Below are 23,769 nucleotides of genomic sequence, written 5' to 3'. Positions count from 1 at the left end.
GTTTGTGTTTATTTTATTATAACTAATTTCTAATGCACTTACAACTTAGGCCAGTCCTTAAGCACTACCTTGTAAACATTGCCGTATTTAACGGAGACAAAGAAAACAAATTAAGTATGATTAAAATTAGCTCAAGAACTTAATATGTTTCAAAAAAATTAACATGAATTTTTCCCACTTCTGTTATTTAATTGTTAAAATAAATGTGAATACTTAATGAGCAAAATGATCTGCCAATGGAATATTTTTTCTACAGTACACACTATATTTGTTTAAAAAAACAACTAATATTTTAGAATCAAAGCTCCTCCAGCGAAAAAATCTTGTTCTTTTCAGCCAGCGTGGACAAATGACTGGGGCTTTGTGGAAAAAAAATGACCGTGCTGTTTGTGCATTATGCCTCGCGAGCGTTGCACCTCGCACATCAAGTGTTAATTCGTCATTACGAGACAAAACATGAACCCAAGGATAAGTCTGACAAGGCGGATACATTAAAACACGCTGTGTCCAGGTACGGCCAACACACACAGACTCTGAAAACCTTTGTCACAGCTAAAAACACCACCACTGAAGCAAGTTATCACATTGCTCACTGCATTTCCTACCTTTTATGTTTTTGGTTCATGTTTCGTACTCTGTGCTATTTTTTTTAAAAAGACTTCAATATCAGAAGCCAGTTTATGGCCGCCTCTTTGAAGATTTGTTGGTGCTATATTGGAAAGGGAAAAAAACTGTTATATAGGATGGATAAGACATCTTTATAGAAAGCATTTCAAAGAGGACAGTTGCAAAGAGCTAAACATATTTAGGATCAAAGACGGTGGAACTGGTTTGAATGTTTTGTGATTATAACGTTTTTATTGTACAAAAGAAATTGAGCAAATTGTTTCTAAATCAATGCCTTGTAATTCCCTCAATTCACCTTCTTACACTTTAGTATATTGTGTGCATGGGTGTGTTAAGCATGTCTAGGCGTCTCGAAAGGCCGGACCTGTATATAAGCCGCATGCTCCCACATTTAGACAAGCATTTTAGGAGGAGATCAAGGTTCTGACAGACAAGCTGAAAGAGGGTGTCGCCATATGCAGGCAATACACAAAGAGGCAGGCAATACACAAAGAGGTAAGTATTAGTTTCAGGAGCGAGAAGCAGCAAGTCAACTGCAGGAGAGAGAGTGGGAAAGGTGAGATGGCACAACATTCATTTGGACAGGTAACTTAAAATTAGTTTTATCTGGTTATATCAGTATCAGAAATATTTTATTAACACTCCACTTATTAAAACATGAATATTTTGTTTGTTTGTTTGTACATGATTCAATTGTTTGTTTGTTTGTAAATGATTCAAATTGAATCTTTTCTTCCGGCGCCGTCACGAATGGCAGCCACTCCAGCAGCTCCCGTGTTATTTTCGATTGTTCTCGATTGTTCTCAGCTCAGGGATGCTGCTGGAAATGTGAATTTCCCTTCGGGGATGAACAAAGTATCTATCTATCTATCTATCTATCTATCTATCTATCTATTTCAAAGCACGGAATACATTTTACATCTGTGACCAAATCAGCTGTTATTTCTGTTACACTTATTTTTAAGTAGCCTTCTGCCTTGCTGCTGTTATTTCAAGTTTTGATATTTTCTGCAACAAGATTTCATTGATGAATGGTATGGGACCTGTCCATATCACTTGTTTTTGATTGTAGTTCGATGAAGAATGGTTGATTCTGGTTAATTCTTGTGGTAAAAAGTTGAAGTCATGGATGGCTACAGGCCTTTCCACATGTTGCTTACATCCATTTTTTAGTGTATTGATGAACAAGAATAGTGGAAGATGAATTGGTCAGTTGTACGATTTCAATGTAAATCCATGTTGTATATTCGGACTAAATGACAGCTCTGTTGAATATAAAAAAATGTGCGAGTCATGAAATGAAAATGAAATGATCTGCATTTATATAGCGCTTTTCAAGTCAAGACTTCCCAAAGCGCTTTACAGTGTGCTTCACGTTTCCCAATTGCGGCCGTGCAGCCATGTAAGGCGCTAACCTGCTTATTGGGGGCATTAGAGGTTTAGTGTCTTACCCAAGGACACTTCGACATGTAACACGGAGGAGCCAGGATTCAAACTGCGACCCCTGATCCCAAGACTGTTCCTTGTAAACAATGTCAATAAATACTATTCTATGTACAACACTTTTTTGATTGAAATGGTTTCAATATTAACAGTTTGAGTATTTGATTATTAGATTTATGTTGAAATAATTTTTAAAACATTTTTATTCTTAATAGTGACTAATCTTAAATGCAAGTATCTGGTTATAGCAATTGATAGCACCAAATCAATCTGAATAAAGAGTTTCATCACATTTACCTTTAGGCTCAACATATGTGCATATACGCCAAGGTTTTGACATTAAAAGCAGTAGATTTTATCGTGCACTCTATATTTACGCGCTAAGCAGAATCTGTCTCCAGAATATAAATAAACGCACAAAGACAAGTCTCGCTTCAAAATGAAAAAGCTGTAGACTAAATGACCAATTTTTGATTTCATATATTTTTTTCTGTCTTCACAGATGGAGAAGCAGGTCCCAGAGTTGGAGACCAGCTGTCAAGAAGAGAACCCAGATGCTTCGGAACCCGAAGCAAGAGCGGGATGGAACAGTAAAGTCGAGTACTTTTTGGCTCAAGTTGGATTCAGCGTTGGGCTCGGCAACGTCTGGAGGTTTCCATATTTGTGCCATCAAAACGGAGGGGGTAAGTAAGATAACCCTATTTCTCTTTTTGTATTGAAAGAATACTCGACTCACTTTTTTACTTTAGGGTCTTTTTTGCTGCTGTACGTGCTGATGATGCTGGTGGTGGGCATCCCATTGTTCTTCCTGGAACTGGCTGCTGGTCAGGCCATCCGACAAGGAAGCATCGGGGTGTGGAAGTTCATCTCCCCCAGGCTTGTAGGAATTGGATACTCCAGCTGTGTGGTAAGATCAGTGGTTTGTTTTTCATTCATTTAAAAAAAAAAAAAAGATTTTTAAAAACATCAAATGAAAAAAATATACAAATTAAATCACCACTGAATTTATTATTATTGATAAAATACAAATTATACAATATATAGAAACAAAGAATACATTGATAAATTTTATCAATCCCCTGTAAAAATGTTTTTCAATAAATTGAAAAAAATGGAAATAAAATCAATTAAAATTATATATTAGAGAAATCCCCAAATAATTTATTGTAAATTAAAGAAATACATAAAATCACCACTGAAATGAATTGTTATCAATTGAATGTATATATAAAATATATAAAGAATTGAAATCTCCAGTAAATAGTTATTTGTTTAATGAAATGAAATGAAATGATCTGCATTTATATAGCGCTTTTCAAGTCAATGACTTCCCAAAGCGCTTTACATTGTGCTTCACATTTCCCAATAGCGGCTGTGATCTGTGCAGCCATGTAAGGCGCTAACCTGCTTATTGGGGGTAATTGGGGGTTCAATGTCTTACCCAAGGACACTTCGACATGTAACACGGACAAGCCGGGATTCGAACTGGGATCCCTTAATCCTAAAACGATCGCTCTACCTCCTGAGCTACTGCCGCCCCAATAAGATACTAATATAAATAAAAAATTTGCACAAGCTAAATTCAAATATATGTTTTTCAAAAATCTCCACTGATCTTTTTAAGTTAAATATGATTTAAGATCAAATAAATCCCAACTTAATGTTTTTGTTAAATTAAAAATACAAATACAAAATGTTATGGAAAATAAATTAAAAATAGATATATGTTCTACCGATTTTTAAGGAAATTTACATTTCAAGATATAATAAAAAGACAAATCAAATCCCAACTGGAATTATTTGTTCTTTAATAAATCACAAAATTCTAAAACATCTTTGAAATTGTAAATACATTGAACCCCCAATTTAATTTTATGCATTTTCTTTTATAAAATACAAATTAAAACGATTTCAAAAATAAATATACCATAAACAAATTCCATTAGATATTATGTTTTTGAAATTACATAAATATATATAAATATGTATAGTTATTGAATATGTTTATTACTTTTAAAGGAAATATACATTGAGATTTTTGTTAAAAATACAGAAATCAATTCTTTTTTTTTTTTAATAAAGAAGAAAATTTTAAAACATCTTAAATCTTTAAATACATTCAACACCCACTTTAATTATTATGCATTTTCTTTTATAAAACACAAAAACTATATTTAATTAAATTTACCACCAACAAATTCCGGCAGATATTATTCATCTCATCTCATTAGCTACACCGCTTATCCTCAGTAGGGTCGCGGGGGTGCTGGAGCCCATCCCAGCAATCATCGGGCAGGGGACACCCTGAACTGGTTGACAGCCAATCGCATGGCACACGGGGACAGACAACTCACTCGCTCAATCACACCTAGGGACAATTTGGACCGGCATTAATAAGAATATTTATATATAAATAATATGTATAATTAAATTAAATAATATCTACCGATTTTTATTATTTTTAAGGAAATATACATTTCAAGATACTTGTTACAAAGACAATGAAATCAAATCCCATCGGTAACCATTATGATTAATACAGTCAACCCCCATATTAATTATTATGCATTTTATTTTTTTAAAATCCATACATAAATAAAAATCTTTAAATTACCCATTAATAAATTCCAACAGATATATATATATATATATATATATATATATATATATATATATATATATATATATATATGAATAAAATGTAATGAAATAAAAAAGGAGGGGAAAAAATCCTCACTGAAATTCGCCGTAGTGAGCAGGCCATACATTCTTCTCAGGCTGTGAAAAACGTCCATATCTTCTCAGGTGTGCTTTTTCGTGGCGCTCTACTACAACGTGATCCTTGCATGGAGCCTCTTCTACCTCGGAAACTCCTTCCAGTCTCCTTTACCTTGGACTTCGTGTCCAGAGGAAGCCAACGTCACAGGTGCTGGCGGTTCCGATCTTCCGTAACATAAAACAGAACATCCTCATCACCGTGCTTTCTTCTCAGAATGTAAGGCTAACTCCACCACGTCCTACTTCTGGTACCGCAAAGCGCTGGATACCACGGACAGCATCGACCAAATCGGTTCCTTCAACCCATACATGGTCGGCTGTTTGCTGGCCGCTTGGGTTGTTGTGTGCCTGGGGATGTTCAAGGGCATCAAAAGCTCAGTCAAGGTGAAACATCTTCAGTTCATACTTTTGTGCTAAGGTTTTTCCATATTTACCAGGGGTGGGCAAACCTTTGGACTCGTTAAAATAATTGCTATTTGAGAATAATTTATCTTCAATTCTGGCGCAAGAGAATAGAATACAGTAATCCCTCGGATTTCGCGGTTAATGGGGACCAAAACCACCCGCGAAAAGTGAAAACACCAGCTTGGGCTTGGTGGCCTTGGGGGCATGGCGCCCGCCCCGAGACTGGGAGGTTGTGGTTCAAGCCTGTGGTTGCCTCCTTGCTTGGCGTTCAGCATTAGGGGTTGGAATTGGGGGGTTTGGTCACCTAATGACTCCCAACACCTCAGTTGGGGGCTGGGAATCCCCTCCTCTGAATCAATCTCCCAAAAAGAGTCAGAAATGACTCTAGCCACCTCCCACTAGGGGGATATGGCTGTGGTGTATAAATATATATATATATAAAATTATTATTATTTTTTTGACCCGCGAAGCTCTGAACCCGCGAACGCGGAACCGCAAAGTAGCAACGCCCCTTCAAAAATGCTTAAAAAAAATTTTTTTGTTGTTGTTTTTATTATTTTATTGTATTATAATTTTTTTTAGACCCGCCAAGCTCTGAACCCGCGAACGTGGAACCGCGAAGTAGCGAGGTCCCACTGTATGCCTTTATTGCAATTGTTACAAAATGGGTTGAGCATATTGTGACAACGAAATTGGACGTGGCACTCCAGTTTCACATTTAACAAGAGGATAAAAGAAAACAAAGATAAAGGAACAAAGATAAGGTCATAATTTACACAAGAAATGTGGGCATGTAGGATGCTGCATACAGTTTTGAGATCGTAAGAGACGGCCGAGTTAAATGCGGACTTGCTTAAACTGGACAGGACAATCAGCATTTATTGTCAGAAGTCTACTGTATACAAAATCTGGTTTATAAGAGTTTTATCACCAGGAAATTCCATCATGACCACATCACAATATTGGAACAATCAGTTCATTCCATGACTGGTTATTAAATGACTGCTAAAATGACTCAGGGTTCCTGCGGATCCTTGTTAAGTCTTAATAGGCATTGAATTCATTATTATAAAAATTAAAGCCTTAATTGGCATTAAAATGTCTTAAATCCAAATTTTAAAATACATAAAAACGTGAACACATAAGATTTATGTTTGTTTAAGCTCAAAAGATTTCATAACATTTAATAATTTACTGATTTAGTCAAGTCATGTTTATTTGTATAGCCTTTAATCCTTTAGTCCACCATCCCCTGATCTAAAACCTACATGAGGGCCAGGAAAAACTCAAAAACCTCAGCATGAGGAAAATGAAGAAACTTTGATAAGGGATCAAGGCTCTTTCGGTCAAAAAGGTTCCCGACCCCTGCGTTAAGAGTACAGTAATCCCTCGCTGTATTGTGGTTTACTTTTCACGGCTTCGCCGCTTTGCGAATTTTCACCATGCATTGTGTTCTGCATTCCGATTGGCTAAACAGTGCGGGCGAAGTTGGACACGTACGTGGAACAGCATGATGAACCCACAATACGTACGCGCTAATCCTTTTCAGACCTACTATGTCAAATGCAATATTGCACAACCGTTACGATACCAACGTTATCACGACAACCCTGTATGTAACATCCCACATGCCGACATTTCTTGTGTAAATACCATGTAAATTATAACTATAGCCTTATCCCCCTTGTCTTATAACATTATCTTCTCTGTTCCTTTATCTTCTTGCTCATACCTCACTATGAATGTGTAAAACTGGAGTGTCATGCCCAATTTCGTTGTCACAATATGTTAGCCCATTTGTAGCAATGACAATAAAGGTTTATTCTATTCTATTCTATTCTAACTTAGCGCTTAACAAAGGCACCTGTCCCTCAATAACAGAAATATCAGTGATGTGGTTTCAGTCGGGCTTTCAGAGCGGACCTATGTCTTAGGCCTACCCACAATGCGCATAGCAACTTCGGACAGAAAATTACTTCGGACCATTGGAAAGTGGCTGTTTGACAAATATTTTTAGCCATAGTTAAAAGCTGTGCTAGGTCATGTGTACGAAGCACAATGTTTTATGTGCAAGAAATATTTTACTTTCAATTTTTTTTTTGTCGACTTAGTCTTAAATTTGATTTCAAAAGGCATAAAAAAAAGTCTTGAATTTAACTCACCTTTAAGCTTTAGGAATCATGTGACTGCTAAAAATGTTCCTTTTAAAAGGTCATACAAAGTTGACTCTTTCCACAATATTCCCCCCTTTGATTATTTTGAATAGTTAACCAAGGTCAAGAAAAGGAAAGAAAAATCTCGATTTTATTTTTTTCATCTACCTGTTCAGTCTCAAATCCTATACCTCGGCAATACATGAGGGAATAAAGATGATGTCGGCCTATCTCTATTTTGGGGTAATTTTCAAAAACTGTTAGCATTTTTTTTGCATATTCTATTCAAGCAAAATTTTTAAAAAGACAAAAAAAAATAGAGAAATCTTTTTAGAATAGCAGCGGCGATAAGAGCTGCAACTAATGACCATTTCAATAGTCAACTATTCACTAGCTATTAAAATGATTAGTCGAATAGTTGGATATTTAATTTTCTTCTTAAATGTAACTACCGTATTTTCCGCACTATAAGGCGCACCTAAAAGCCTTTATTTTTTTCAAAAGCTGACCATGCGCCTTATAATACAGTGCGCCCTATATATGGATCAATATTAAGTCGCAAAGTCTTGCAACTAAGCCGCCGACTCGATTTTCCCCCGAACGCCAAATAGTCCGCGGTGTATGCTGGGATTTATTTACCGGCGTTTCATTGGCTAACCAAATTGTCAATCATCATTTGAATGAATCACTATTGGCTAAAGTTATTCGGAGGTCAAGGGGCGGATCCTTTTTATCATTTACAGGCTGGCATTGGCTTAAACGGCAAAACAAAGCCTGCAATTGGCCGAAAAAGATGAATGCGTATAGCACGTGGCTGACGGCATACAGAAAGAATTTTCTTACTATTTTGTATTTGTAAATATTTTATTCTCCTGGATTTACTAAACTCACGGATATAAGAGGACCACGGCTGCACATTATTATGAACACAACGACTTCGGTGAGCTACTCTGGCTATATATGTTATCCCTGTATCTTGTTTCAGACGGAACTCGATGTTTCTGTGATAAGCGGTGCAGATAATGGATGGAATAGAGTGTCTATTTTTAAATTAAACTCAAGTGTTTATTGTCATATATACAGTAAAGTTGCAAGCGAAAAAGAAAATAGAAACTAAGGAATGGTTGGCATTTCTTGAATCCCAAGACTTTAACCTTCCGAATGATGGAACGATGCATTTGAGTGACATCGTACGGACACCGCATCCGCACGTGTTCTCGACACGTATTTGCGTCTTTGCAAGCTTTGGGAATGTTAAGGGGGGAATAAGTTTGACTGAACTATCTGACTGTTTTGTCGACGTTCCCATTGTAGCGCCTTATAATCCGGTGCGCCTTATGTATGTCAAAAATAGGACCAAAAACTATTTTTTCGGGTTGCGTCCTATAACCCGGTGCGCCTTATAGTGCGGAAAATACGGTAATTGGTTTAATTTTGTGGCAAATGATACTACAAGAAGTGTTATATTGAAAAATACATTTGTTTAACCTGCTACTGCTTTGTACAAAAATGAAATAAAAATCTCAAATAAATTAGGCACGGCACTCAGTATAGAAATAAATCCAAAAATAAACCAAAGTGAATTTTGAGAGACAGGCAAATTAATAAATAATATCAAGTAAACATTTTTGTTATCCCTGTGAACCAAGAACAGGTTCATGAGCGGTAGTACAACAGTAAATACAACAAATGGGCATTTTGGGAAGTACTTTTAGAGGTCAACTGTAACAAAATAGGATTCCCTTGCTTTCTCTTTCTCATTCTCCCCCTCTTCCTTGCTTTCTCTCATTCTCCCCCTTTCCCTCTCCCTTTCTCATGCTGTATTTTTCTTTCTCTCTCACTCTTTCCCTTTCTTTTTATCTTTTCCTCTCTCTTACTCCGTCCATCTTTCTATCCTTCTCTTTCGTTTTTTATCTTTCACCCTTTTACTCTGTCCATCTTTCTATCCTTCTCTTTCGTTTTTTATCTTTCACCCTTTTACTCTGTCCATCTTTCTATCCTTCTCTTTCGTTTTTTATCTTTCATCTTTTACTCTGTCCATCTTTCTATCCTTCTCTTTCGTTTTTTTATCTTTCACCCTTTTACTCTTTCCATCTTTCTATCCTTCTCTTTCGTTTTTTTATCTTTCACCCTTTTACTCTGTCCATCTTTCTATCCTTCTCTTTCGTTTTTTTATCTTTCACCCTTTTACTCTGTCCATCTTTCTATCCTTCTCTTTCGTTTTTTATCTTTCACCCTTTTACTCTGTCCATCTTTCTATCCTTCTCTTTCGTTTTTTATCTTTCACCCTTTTACTCTGTCCATCTTTCTATCCTTCTCTTTCGTTTTTTATCTTTCACCCTTTTACTCTGTCCATCTTTCTATCCTTCTCTTTCGTTTTTTATCTTTCACCCTTTTACTCTGTCCATCTTTCTATCCTTCTCTTTCGTTTTTTATCTTTCACCCTTTTACTCTGTCCATCTTTCTATCCTTCTCTTTCGTTTTTTATCTTTCACCCTTTTACTCTGTCCATCTTTCTATCCTTCTCTTTCGTCTCTTATCTTTCACCCTTTTACTCTGTCCATCTTTCTTTCTCTTTCGTCTCTTTATCTTTCACCCTTTTACTCTGTCCATCTTTCTTTCTCTTTCGTCTCTTTATTTTTCACTCTGTCGATCTCTCTCATCTCTTATTTTTCACTCTGTCTTACTCTGTCGATCTTTCTTTCACTTTCATTTCTTTTTAACTTTCACTCTTACTCGGTCTCTTTCTTTCACTTTCATTTCTTTTTAACTTTCACTCTTACTCGGTCTCTTTCTTTCACTTTCTTTTTATCTTTCACTCTTACTCGGTCTCTTTCTTTCCTTTCTTTTTATCTTTCACTCTTACTCGGTCTCTTTCTTTCACTTTCATTTCTTTTTATCTTTCACTCTTACTCGGTCTCTTTCTTTCACTTTCATTTCTTTTTATCTTTCACTCTTACTCGGTCTCTTTCTTTCACTTCTTTTTATCTTTCACTCTTACTCGGTCTCTTTCTTTCACTTTCATTTCTTTTTATCTTTCACTCTTACTCGGTCTCTTTCTTTCACTTTCATTTCTTTTTATCCTTCACTCTTACTCGGTCTCTTTCTTTCACTTTCATTTCTTTTTATCTTTCACTCTTACTCAGTCCATCTTACTTTCTTTCCCTTTCCCTCTCTTACTCTGTCCATCTTACTTTCTTTCCCTCTCCCTCTCTTACTCTGTCCATCTTACTTTCTTTCCCTTTCCCTCTCTTACTCTGTCCATCTTACTTTCTTTCCCTCTCTTACTCTGTCCATCTTACTTTCTCTTTCCCTCTCTTATTCTGTCCATCTTACTTTCTTTCTCTTTCCCTCTCTTACTCCGTGCATCTTACTTTCTTTCTCTTTCCTTTCTTTTTATCTTTCACTCTCTTACTCCGTCCATCTTACTTTCTTTCTCTTTCCTTTCTTTATATCTTTCACTCTGTCCATTTCTCATTTTTTACATTTCACTCTCTCTTACTCCATCTTTCTCTTTTTTCTTTCTCTCACCCTCTCCTTCACTCCCCGTCTTTTTCTTTTCTTTCTTAATTTTTTTCCGTCTTTTCTTCCCTCTCATTCTTTCAATAACAAACCTGTTGACAACATAGCAAAAACATGACAAGCAGTACAAGATGAGCTGTCATTTCAGAAATGTATATCCAACTCGGTGCCCTTTGCACTAATAAGATAAAACAATTCAAAAGTGTTTTCAGCTTGGGAAGGGGTTGGGGACCCCTGCCCAAAAGGAATCTCAAGGTGTCTTTTAGTCTAACGTATACAAACATAAAACAAGTTCCTATCTTCATGTTTTGTGCATTGATAGTTCAACATCCAACAGCTAACACTCATATCAAAGTGTTCCATGCCCACTGATACAAAGTCACAAAGATACAATTTATCAACAAACAAACGAAACCTACTTACCTCGCCGCTTAAATCTTCATTGCTGTTAAAACCGGTGTCCTCCATTAAGTCCTTTTTTATGAAAAAAATAAAGTAAAATTAAAGTTTAACTGAGGCTCAGGAATCAAACGTTTGTGGCTCAAACAAAGCAGCTTCCTAATTAGCAACACCTGTTCAGGTGGAGCTACGGCAGCACCCGAAGGACAAAATTCAACCAGCAAAGTAGGATATTACAGTAGCTCACAATTTCACATACCAATCCCTTTAAAACACATATACAAAATTCAAGTCTTATTTTTTAATAACTTTGACATTTCATTTGGTATTTTTTAATGAGATTGAATTGAAACGGAATGCGGATTTATATAGATTGACTGACTCGAATGAAATGAGAACCATGTACAACATCAGGCCCGCTAAGGGATCGAATGCGGCCCGCGAGACAACACTCGGAGAAGCGCAAGAGAAAAACAAGCTGCAGGTTGAAATTTGTCCACTTGATGTTGCCAAAGCCAGGTGCCTCAAACAAAGACACTGTACTTGTATTTCTTTCTCTCTCTCTCTTTCTCTCTCTCTCTTTCTCTTTTTCTCTCTCTTTCTCTCTTTCTCTTTCCTTCTCTTTTCCACCCCTTTTCTCTTTCTCTTTTCCACCCCTTTTTTCTCTCTCTCTCTCTCTCTCTTCCACCCCTTTTCTCCCACTCTGTCTCTTTCACTTTCTGTGTCTCTCTTTTTCTCTTCCTTTGATGCTCTTTGTCTCTTTCTCTCTGTCTTTCAACCTCTTTTTCTCTAACTACCTTTTTTCCTTTTCTCTTTCTCTCTTCATACTCTTCGCGCTTTCTTTTCTCTTTTCTCTCCTTCTGTCTTTCTATTTCTCTTTGGATTTCTTTCTTCCCTTTCTTTTCCCCTCTCTCACGACTTTTTATCTTTTCTTTCTCACGCTCTCTCCCTCTCTCTCTTTCTTTGTCCACCCCTCTCTCCGTTTCCCTCTCTCTTTCTCTTATTTCTTTATCTCTCTTTTTCTTTCTCTTTAATATACTAGTCCGGCCCCCGACAGAATGTTCGTTCTATGGTGTGGCCCCCGAGTTAAAATGAGTTTGACACCCCTGATGTACAAGGACGAGTGTGGTCCTAGATCTGATGTTGAGGATATAAAAAAACAATCATTTTTAGCCTTTTTTTTTTTGGTTATTTCATTGATTCAAAAATAAAAAAATGATCAATAAAATAAAGCTAAGTCTTAAGAGTTGCATGCAAATGTTTACAAGTATATGTTATATACTGCACAGACCACAGACTATTGCAAACTACAGACTATTATGACACCATCCCCTGATCTAAAACCTACATGAGGGAAAGGAAAAAACTCAAAAACCTCAATATAAAGTAGACATTTCATCACAAGCACAGTGTTCCGTTACGAATGCTTTTGCTATTTTTCTTTTATAACAAACAGCAATGTTTACTGTTTTTTGCGCTTGTTGCAGTTACAAAACCATGAGATAAAAGGCAGAAGAATTTTTTTACTACATAGTGCTTAGAGACCGGCATCATTTATGATGATAGTGAAATGTTTGTGAATAAAATGGAATAGTGCGTAGTCACAATAGTGCAATAATGTTTAGCAGCAACAAGAAAGAATAAGAAAAAGTCACAGTTTTGTGCGCTCGTTTAGGGTGGTGATGGCCCTCGGGGGAGATGCCGTCTCTGAGCCTGTTTGTCCTTGTTTTGAGGGAAACAGGTCAAAGAGATGGTGATTTGTTTGGGAAGAGCCCTTTATAATGTTGAAGGCTCGGCAACGGTATCGCAAGCCGGCAATGTCCTCCAGACTGGGCAGAGGAGCAGCTGATGATCTTCTGGCCTGTGTTGATTACTGTTATTTCTGTCAGCTGCCGTGCTCCACCAGCAGCTTCTGTTCCAGGTTGCTCTTTTATGCCCTTGTGATTCTTTTTAGGTGATGTACTTCTCCTCCATCTTCCCCTACGTGGTGCTGTTCTGCTTCCTTGTGCGAGGTCTTCTCCTGGAAGGGGCCATGGAAGGAATTACTTATATGTTCTATCCCAAGGTAGAGAACGTCAGATTTTTTGGACCAAGAAGTTCCACTTTTTCAGTCTCCATGGTTTTGTTTCTCTCCACGTAGCTGGAGATCTGGGGAAACATCCAGGTGTGGCGACAAGCAGCCACGCAGGTCTTCTTTGCGCTGGGCCTGGGCTTCGGTTCTATCATCGCGTACTCGTCCTACAATCCCAAGAGCAACAACTGCCACCGAGACGCTTACACCGTGTCCTTTATTAACTTCTTCACGTCGGTGCTGGCCACCTTGGTGGTGTTCGCCATGCTCGGCTTCCGGGCCAATAAGATTGTCTCGGAGTGCGTGGTCAAGTAAGTTTGACTGATCGATCGTTTTTATATGTAACCACCAGGCTGTACTTGCCCAAGACACACCACGGGAACTGGGGCCCCTACGACCCTGGTGGTTAAGGGATCCAACCGATGCTCAACCACGAAAATACTCGGTAGCTCTTACTGTAGTCCTTATTCAGGGTCCCGGTGGATCTCTAAAAAGTCTTGTTGGAATTAAATATCAAAATGTACCGTTTACCAAATTGTTCGATTTAGTTATATGACTCCATTAACCAAACACAGCCTACATTCACCCAACAGTTTATGCGCGCTTGTTCAACAATTTAACTAAGTGTACTCCATCAAAAACGGCAGAATTAGTGACGTTGGAGTCGGTGTGAAGCCTTCTTCTGGAGTCCTTTAGCCATCTCCTATTGGCCATCTTCTCCCCGCATAATGGCGTGCCGACTCCTCCCATGGGCGTGCCAAGGAAGCCCCCCTGGGCTTCACCATCTCGTCGAAGATCGTTGCGATGTCTGGAATACTCAAAACAACATCGAGCGTTTCTACGTCATCAGGGCCTTTCTGCTTCTGGATGTGCTGATTATCTTCTCAGCCTTACGTCCCGTTCCCGCCGTTCCTGTAAACAACATTTTCCACCAGGGTGCCCTAACCTCGGACCACAGCCCAGTCAGAGAATATAAATGTAATTTGTATTCAATCGTATAAAATGCTTTATAGTCATTTGTGTAAAATCCTTCAGTCTTAAAAGGGATTGAATTCATTATTCTAAAAATAATGCATTGATTGGAATTAAAATTTTCGAAAGTCTTCAAAACGCGAACACATTAATACATGTATATTTGTGTGAACTAAAAAGATGTAGTAACGTTTATCAATTGTATCATTTCACTTACAGTGATATCTATACATCCATTATCTTCACCGGTTATCCTCAGTAGGGTCGCGGGGGTGCTGGAGCCCATCCCAGCCATCTTCGGGCAGTAGGCAGAGGACACCCCGAACTGTTTGCCAGCCAGTCGCTGGGCACATAGAGACAGACAAAAAAAATCTGGATGCATGTTTTTGGAATGTGGGAGGAAACCGGAGTGCCCGGAGGAAACTAACTCAAGCATGGGGAGAACATGCAAACTCCGCACAGGAAGGCTGGTAGCTTGATTTGATCTCATGACCTCAGAACTGTGCCGCGGACGCGCTAACCACTCACCTGCCGTGCTTTAACATCTCATCTCATTAGCCATACCGCTTATCCTCATTAGGGTCGCGGGGGGCTGGAGCCCATCCCAGCCATCTCCGGGCAGTGGGCAGGGGACACCCTGAACTGGTTGCCAGCCAATCGCAGGGCACACAGGGACAGACAATTCACTCGCTCATTCACACCTAGGGACAATTTGGACCAGCCAATTCACCTGACATGCATGTTTTTGGAACGTGGGAGGAAACCGGAGTGCCCGGAGGAAACCCACGAAAGCACGGGGAGAACATACAAACTCCGCACAGGAAGTCTGGAGCTGGATTTGAACCCACGACAGGTTCCCATGACATGAACTGTGCCGCACAGGCGCTAACCACTGCTCCGCCGTGCTGCCCCTTGCTTTAACATGTTACATATAATTATGATAACATTTGAATAGAAATATTTAGCTAAAGGATTTTTATTTTTAAATGCTGTTTTTATAAATTGAATATTCCTTTTTTTATTCGAATTATGGCACTCTTTGCCTTCCATAATAACATACTCTCATAGTAATACACCGGAGCCTCCACAGAATCCGCCGCTATGCCGTAAGTGACGCTAGCTTAGCGAAAGGGGAACGGGGAGGGGGGCGAGAACTGTGCTAGGAATCAAATGGACTGAACCGTTTCAAACTACAATATTCATATTTTTGTTTTGTTTTACTTCTTTTTAATATGTTTTAGCCAGCGTTTTTCATTACATTCAAGCCTATCCTGTCCTTTTTTCAGGGGAGTTTTAAAATGCTATAATTTTGGGCTGTCATGATTACTGATGTAACTCAGCTGTGCCCGCTCTCTTGGCGCCAACCGCCGCGGGTTCTGATTGGCTCCCGATCAGCATTTGAACCCAGTCCTGTTTGTCCCGTTTTGTCAGTCCGTGTGCGAACCTCAGTGAACACTAGGCAAGCCTTTTTCGACCCTGACTCCCACCTGTCCCGTTTTTTGCTCAAATCTGTCCCCGGCTTTGACCCGTTTTTGATCCTGACTACGTCTGCTCTCCCAACCCGGCTTCCGACCTCTTTTTGTCCCCGACCACGTCTTCTCTCCTTTTCTGGCTTACGACTCGCTTCCGACCCCGACCACGTTTTTGCTCTCCTGTCCTGGCTACCGACCTGCTTTTTCCGTCCCGGACACCGCCATCACTTAGTATCTATCTATCTATCTACCTACCTAAGTGGGTCCTGTCTCCGTTCTGGTCCTGACATGGGGGGTGTTTGGGTTAAATATGGGGTGGCCTGAGCATCCTCAAAAACGGTCTGGTTGCCCATGGTCCCAGGTAATGTACGAGGCACGATGTAATGTGTGCAAGAAAAATTCGTTTTTTGTTTGTTTTAATTGTGGGTTTTTTTTTTTTTGGACTAAAATCTGATTTCAAAAGGCATTAAAAGTCTTAATAAGTCTTGAATTTAACTTGCCTTGCTGTAGGAACCCTGTAATAGTATGTACCTCATAGTACGGTGCGCCCTATGTATGAAAAATATATGACAGAACGCGGTTTTCCTTATATCTAGTGCAGAAAATACGGTACAGACATTTTGTGTACCTATCAGATCTTTTAGCTCAGATAAATTGACGCTTCGTTTTTTCCTCAGTAACCTGGAGTTCCTGTTGGAGCAGGCAGACGCCGGTTTTGTTGACCCCAACATGCTGCCAGACTTTAATCACTCGGACCCGGGTTCTTTTGGACTTGAGGCTTACAAAAGCTGGTTTAGCCAACACAAAAGCCACATCCAGGTCAACTTAACTGTGTGTGACCTGGAAACTGAAATGAAGAAGGTGGGTTTATTTTTTTTTATTTTTTAAACTTGAACAGGATCTTAACATATAGTAGTACTGCGTGTGTGTAATATATGTGTCTATAATTAAATTACATATATAAATATACATGTAACACGACATTTCATCTCCCTTTGCTGTTATGTGACTTGAGCTGGTTCAGTGGAGTAGCAGGCGGGTGCTGGTGGGAGGAGTCAGTGATGGTGGATTAAAAATGAAACTGATTTTAAAAAGATTTCCTTGCTTTAATTGCCTTACTCCTACAAATAGTCCCTAATGTGTGTGGGTAGCGATTCACGTGCCCTGCATTTCTTGATAATTGCAAACTTCGTTTCCATGGTTATCATATTTTGCTTTTCCCTAAGCGTCTCTGCAAGCTTGGGGACCCAGTACAAAAAATACAATATTGTATTGCTGATTAATGTATTTAATAAAGCACACAATATTCTAAACTGAACGGAGAAAAAGAAAGGCATCGTATTTTCCTTATGCCCTGACACACGCCAATAGCAGAGCAGGATTTTATATGACACTGACCAATAGCAGACAGGCATCTTCGATACACACAACAAACTCAAAATAATTTCTTGTTTACGTTTTTCATGAGTTGTAAGGGTCACCATATACCAGGTTTCTGTTGTACTTCAATTGATAAGTTCATAGTTTAGTAGACACTCAAAATAAGGAGAGAAGACATCACTGGATTTTGAACAAGCAAAGGGAACAGGAGAGGACCCAAACTTCGGATTAGAAATTACAACCTGTTCTAAAAGCCTTCCCGTGAGCCCTTCCTTCTTATGATATCTCCTAAAGCACATTAACCCTAAAGGGTGTGGATATCAAAGAACATTAATATGATTGGCAATTGTGACGATGATGCAAACACCGCATAATAGTTAAAACAACAAATAACAGTGAGGTATAATAGTCATAATAACAAATTGGCTTCCTATACCATATTTTTTGCAGGTGTCCAATATAAAAAACGGAATGAAATGTTCCTGTATGTATTTTTTATCAGGGCGTGCAAGGAACCGGTCTGGTTTTCATCGTCTTCACTGAGGCCATGTCCCTGTTGCCCGGCAGCCCCTTCTGGTCGACTCTTTTCTTCCTCATGCTTCTCAATCTGGGCCTCAGCACCATGTTCGGCACCATGGAGGGCATCTTGGCGCCGCTTACCGACCGCTTCAAGACGTTAGCAAACAACAAGACCAAACTCACAGGTAGAAAAACTCGCCTGTAACTGCAGATGTGAATGAGTCCATTTTTATGGCTTTTTAAGCCTACGTCTTAAAATCTCTACCTTTTGCGTCAACAGTTTTTATCTGCATGGTCGGCTTCCTGTTGGGCCTACTTTTCACTCAACGCTGCGGGAACTACTTTGTGATGATGTTCGACGATTACTCGGCCACCTTGCCGCTTATTATCGTGGTTGTGTTCGAAAACTTCAGCGTTTCTTGGCTGTACGGAGCAGACAGGTAGGACCAAACCTTCTCAGGTACTGTTGTTGGTGTTTTATTGTCACGACCGGTACTAGTAGGGGACCCAAATGCACAACGTTTCACACGATGCTTTTTTAAGGGAACGGGGAAGTCAGGGCGAGAGGAATAAGATAGCAATCTGGTGCTTGCTGGGCAGGAGGACAGGGAAGCCCTCTAAAGGAAGCGTGGTCGGAGAATGGAACAAGTCGGGCAGGCGGGATAGGAGACAGAGCGTGGTCGGAGATTGGAACAAGTTGGGTAGCCGGGATGAGCGGGAAGGCAGGGATCGGGGCTCGATACAGGAAACTGATTCAGGATACTGGTAGCCGGGATGGGAGAACTTGGATCGGGGATCGATACAGGAAACAGAATCAGGATACGGGCAGCCGGGACAGGAAAAAGGAGCTTGGATCAGGGATTGATAGAGGAAACAGACTCAGGATACAGGTAGCCGGGACAGAAGAACGGAGCTTGGATCAATACAGGAATCAGAATTAGGATACGGGTAGCCGGGACAGGGGAACGGAGCTTGGCTCGGGGATCGATACAGGAAACACAATCAGGATATGGGTAGCTGGGACAGGGGAACGGAGCTTGGATCGGGGATCGATACAGGAAACAGAATCAGGATACGGGTAGCCAGGACAGGAGAACAGAGCTTGGACCCTGAATCGATACAGGAAACACAATCAGGATATGGGTAGCTGGGACAGGGGAACGGAGCTTGGATCGGGGATCGATACAGGAAACAGAATCAGGATACGGGTAGCCAGGACAGGAGAACAGAGCTTGGACCCTGAATCGATACAGGAAACACAATTAGGATATGGGTAGCTGGGACAGGGGAACGGAGCTTGGATCGGGGATCGATACAGGAAACACAATCAGGATACAGGTAGCCGGGACAGGAGAACGGAGCTTGGATCGGGGATCGATACAGGAAACAGAATCAGGATACGGGTAGCCAGGACAGGAGAACAGAGCTTGGACCCTGAATCGATACAGGAAACACAATCAGGATATGGGTAGCTGGGACAGGGGAACGGAGCTTGGATCGGGGATCGATACAGGAAACACAATTAGGATACAGGTAGCCGGGACAGGAGAACGGAGCTTGGATCGGGGATCGATACAGGAAACAGAATCAGGATACGGGTAGCCAGGACAGGAGAACGGAGCTTGGATCCTGAATCGATACAGGAAACAGAATCAGGATACGGGTAGCCGGGACAGGAGAACGGAGCTTGGATCCTGAATTGAAACAGAAATACATTCCGGATACGGGTAGCCGGGACAGGAGAACAGAGCTTGGATCAGGGATCGATACAGGAGACAGGTCGGGATCAAACCGGGAGCCAGAGTCAAAAGTGCTTGCCTTGCCTGGCTGAAGTTCACTGACCGGAGTGAACGAGAATGACGAGTTTAAATAGGAGGAAAACTAATTAGGGAACGAGTGGCAGCTGGGGCTGAACGAGTGAGGGCAGGTGTTGGCAATTGGCAAATCATGACATTTATATTTCTTCTTCTTCCTTAAAGATTTCTTGACGACATTGAAGCCATGATGGGTTGGCGCCCCTCGGTGGCTTACAAGTACCTCTGGAAGTACATTTGTCAGCTGGCAATGTTGGCCTTATTGGCGGCCACCAGCATTCGCATGTTCATCCAAATGCCGACTTACATGGCGTGGGATCCAACCAAGGTATGAAGACTTGCAAAGCTACCTTCTGGGATATGACATGAATCCATTTTAGGGTTGAAATTGCCATGTAGCGGGGGATATGCATAGCTAATGAATTGTGACGTGATTCTCTAGGTCAAAATATTTCTTAAAAGCACATTAGATTGTTCTAATCTTCGAAATAGTTGCTGATTCGCAAAGCTTTTTAAATATCCATTCCGACAATACCTGTTTTGCGAAAAAGAGGTTGCCCATGGACCTGGCATCGCACACGGACCGATGAACTCGCTGAACAAGACCGTGTGGCGCTCTGTTGGGTCTAAAACGACCACTGAAGTGTGGGAGAGCTAAGAAAATATTGGCTAACCGTAGGAGGAAATTCAGGCAAAGACTTGTTTTGTATATTTACTACTGCAGTTGGACAAGGAGCGGATAATTTACTCGATGGCCAAACTCCTTCTGGCTTTCTTCCAGCCTGCCTTTGTGTTTTATTGAAAACAAGAACACAAGGAAGAGTACTGGTATGTTGTGACAAAAGACAAAAGATAAAGGACAAAAGATAGAAGATCACCCGCCCCCCCTGGAAAAATACCCACACCTTCAAACAAAGACAGGGAGACTAAGACGCCAAAAGGGAACATCAGACTGATTCGAAATACACACCTTGAGTCAATACGTTTAAGCCTACTTTACACGCTCTCGTTATCAGAGCACTGGGACGAAAGTTCAGGTCCTTGGTGTTATGGACTTTGCTTTAATCTTGTGAAGCCTGGTCGCTCACCGAGGGCCTGAGCCATAGACTGGACTTCTGTGTGACAAGGTTCCATCGGCGAATCTACGGGTACGTGCCAGATTCGGGAGCGCCAGTTGCGTTTCTACGGAATAGGAATTGAATAACTTTATATTTGAGCACCGTTCAAAAATTGGGTATTGCCCCAAGAGTCACTAATTATGATTGGATTCGTTTTTTTCTTGTCTCTTCTCTGACTCATAGGCTTCCGAGGTTGCCGTGCCGTACCCGGGCTGGGCCCTAGCCGTCTTGGCACTACTCATCATTTTTGCCATGATGCCGGTGCCATTGGGCTTCTTCTATACACTTTCCCGGGACCGGAACCGAGCTGGAGCTGCCAACGAGTACCGAATCGTCAGCATCAAAAGCGAAACCCCCATGACGGACATGTCCCATGGCGGCCAATGGAACCAGGAAAACGGGTCAGCCTAGTTTTGGTCATTAGGATCACTTCTGGATTTTGTTTTTTTTTTCGGTAACAGGAGATTTAAGATAAAATTTGACCGTTAACTCATTCAATGCAGATTCAGACGCTGTGACGCTTCCATTATCTAAACCACATGTGTCAAACAGGCGGCCCGCGGGCCAGATCGGGCCCACCAATGCCTTAAATCCGGCCCCCAAGACAACAGTGAGAGAAGCGCAAGAGGAAAATGAGCTGTAGTTTTCAATATTTCCACCGGATGTCACCGAGGCCAGTTAACACTTGCAAAACAATTGTGGTAGTATTTCTCCATTTCTCTCTGACTCACTTCTTTTTTATTTATTCCTCCCTCCTTTTCTTTCTCCGGTTCACTCTTTTTCTCTCTCTTTTTCTCTTTTCTCTATTTCTCTCTCACTCTCTAACTTTCTTTTTCTCCGTCTTGCTCTCTTTCCATTTTCTCTCTCTAATTTACACTTTGATTCTCTTTCTTTCTATTTTTCTTTCTTTCTCACCCTCTTTCTTTCCTTTTTCGACCTTTCTTTCTCTCTCTCTCTCTCTCTCTCCCTCTCTCTCGCCTCTCGTTGTCTCTTTTTCTCCTGCTGACTCTTTGGCTGCGTCCCATTCTTCGCACTTCCACACGCTATGTGCCCTAGTCACTCGGTTTGCGCGTTCACGTGAAAATGGGGTGTGTCCCGATACTCTCAAGACCGAGGCAGAAGTGCCCTCAAACCATGTCGTAACCACTTCAAGACCGAGGGGGCTCTCGACCTCACTTGGCGGCGAAGTGACTACCCAGAAGGCTTTGCGAATTCTCAATATCAACAAACATGCCCGAAAAGGAACCGCACAAATGCAAGTAGTTTTCCACAACCACGCATGTATTTGCAACAAAATGTATTGAGATATCTTAGTTGGACGTAAATGCAATAGAAAATCGTATTTTCGCGTTAAAACACGAACATTGCAAAATCGCTACTTTACGAAGTGCACTAATCTACCAAGGGAGCTGCCAAAAAATAATCTTCACGCTACAAACTCTAAAGTAGGATAACTGCAGAAAATCACGGTTCAGCCCATCCCTGTTTGTATCTTAAACGAGTCGTGCTTATACATCTACATGGAGCATAGTCAGAATACCGTTCTGGACATAAGCCCTTGTTTACTGCACACAATTTCCTGGACAGGGGTGGAACCTTGCAAGTCTTGTCCAAACCATCTCCACTTTGCACTCCAATCGCGGAGGGCACTCCTCTATCGAGGGACCTCACTGGAGGGTTCTCAGGGCCGAGTGAGAGAAATGGGATTGGGCCTTTTTCTTTCTGTCGTTTCACTTCTCTTATTCTTTTTATCTTTCTCTTTTTTCACTTTCTTTTTCTCTCTATATTCATTTCCCCCTTCTTCTCCATTCATATCTCTCTTTTTCTCTCACTGTTACTCTGTCTCCCTTGTTATCCCTATCTGTTTATCGCTCTCTCTTTCCCTCCCTCTCTTTCTCTGTCTTTTTCTCCCTCTCTCTTTCTCTTAAATTTACTAGTCCGGCCCTCGTGAGATTTTTTATAGCATTTGTGGCGCCCGAGTTAAAAGGAGTTTGACACCCCTGATCTAAACAATGCTTTCAAAAAAATTACCAGGACACTTTGCTTGAAAAAGAATTGTATTGCAAGGAGACTGAAATTATGCATGAACGATGCATAAACTTTGCAAGAACTTTTCAGCGTCAAATGGTTCCAGTCACATTAACACATGATGTCGGTCACCATGGCGATCGATTCTTGCGGACGTGCACGAAACCTCATCCCTCTCTTTGTCATTTTTTCGAGTAAGAAAAAATTCTCTGTTGAAACGTTCATTAGTTATCCCTACCATCGCTTTTCTCACGATTCCCTATGCCTACCCGCCATACGGGATGCCTATGAATTTTCAATTGCTGGATACAGAAAGCAATACTAGGTAGTGGGGGCTTCCTCGATGTGTGCTTTTGTTTAAGTTATCTCGAAAGATAAATTAACATTTAAAAACGATCATTCCAAGATTGCTTTTGTTTTTATCAACCCGTCCACTTTTAAGTTTTCAGGGATTCTCGTTTATGTCCAAGGATTACGATTATTCATGTTTGAATGGAGTTTCCTGGTCATAGATTCAGCGTTTGAAGAATCGATGTTTATAGCCGTCATTGGCAGGAAAAGACATTGTAATTTCCAATTTGTGTTTTATATTTTGTTTTGTTTTTGTACGTCTGTTTTGCACGGCGTTGTTTATAAGAGCTAAAATACTTTGTCTCATGTACAGGTGTTATATGACAAAAATAGGAACTAGTGTTGCCCAAACTCTGGTGCTTTTTGTTTTTCATGAAAAGAATATTTGTGTGCCTTGTACAATTTTGAACATTTCTTGTGGAATATTATCAAAGATGTACAGAAATAGGGATTTCATACTTTTATGTAATATATTGCTATTATTAAAAAGAATTATCTTTCATTAAATCTGTTCTTTTTTTTTTTTTTACTTGATTTATTGTTTTTTTAAAAGTGTCAAGAACCAGAACAGGATCAGGACCCAATTGCGTAACGGTCTCACACAAGCCTTTTATTTGACAGGAAATGGGGAGTCATGCACGTTAGGCAGCAGTCTGGCGTGTAATGATAGGAAGCCAGAGGCCGATGAGATCGATACCAATTGCCCGAGCAGATATC

General features: G+C 40.3%; 1 protein-coding gene and 1 long non-coding RNA gene across 2 annotated transcripts; one reads left to right on the top strand and one right to left on the bottom strand.

The window, feature by feature from the left end:
* The first annotated feature begins 218 nt into the window (after positions 1-218).
* slc6a16b (solute carrier family 6 member 16b) lies at positions 219-22,062 on the top strand. The gene is made up of 13 exons (XM_088323118.1): positions 219-1,212; positions 2,573-2,753; positions 2,820-2,977; positions 4,876-4,996; positions 5,063-5,232; positions 13,282-13,392; positions 13,468-13,709; positions 16,520-16,703; positions 17,725-17,926; positions 18,022-18,181; positions 19,721-19,883; positions 20,857-21,074; positions 21,226-22,062. The coding sequence occupies exons 1-13, from the start codon at positions 1,189-1,191 to the stop codon at positions 21,314-21,316; spliced, it is 2,025 nt and encodes a 674-aa protein (XP_088179244.1). The 5' UTR covers positions 219-1,188; the 3' UTR covers positions 21,317-22,062.
* On the bottom strand, positions 2,813-11,456 carry LOC148347724 (uncharacterized). Its single transcript, XR_015847864.1, has 3 exons — positions 11,352-11,456; positions 4,808-5,196; positions 2,813-2,970 (listed from the first exon to the last, which is right to left on the bottom strand). It is a non-coding gene; the product is annotated as an uncharacterized LOC148347724 (long non-coding RNA).
* Positions 22,063-23,769: the final 1,707 nt, after the last annotated feature.

This window comes from Urocampus carinirostris, chromosome 19 (assembly GCF_059441175.1).
Source record: "Urocampus carinirostris isolate Australia breed hairy pipefish chromosome 19, RoL_Ucar_1.0, whole genome shotgun sequence".
NCBI lineage: Eukaryota > Metazoa > Chordata > Actinopteri > Syngnathiformes > Syngnathidae > Urocampus > Urocampus carinirostris.
The sequence above is the reverse complement of the archived record's forward strand: the minus strand, read 5'-3'. Positions and strand labels throughout refer to the sequence as shown.

Coding starts and splice junctions, on each gene's coding strand:
- slc6a16b (XM_088323118.1), top strand. CDS start 1,189: ATGGCACAACATTCATTTGGACAG. Junction 2,978..4,875: donor TTGGATACTCCAGCTGTGTG/GTAAGATCAGTG, acceptor ATATCTTCTCAG/GTGTGCTTTTTCGTGGCGCT. Junction 13,393..13,467: donor CTTATATGTTCTATCCCAAG/GTAGAGAACGTC, acceptor CTCTCCACGTAG/CTGGAGATCTGGGGAAACAT.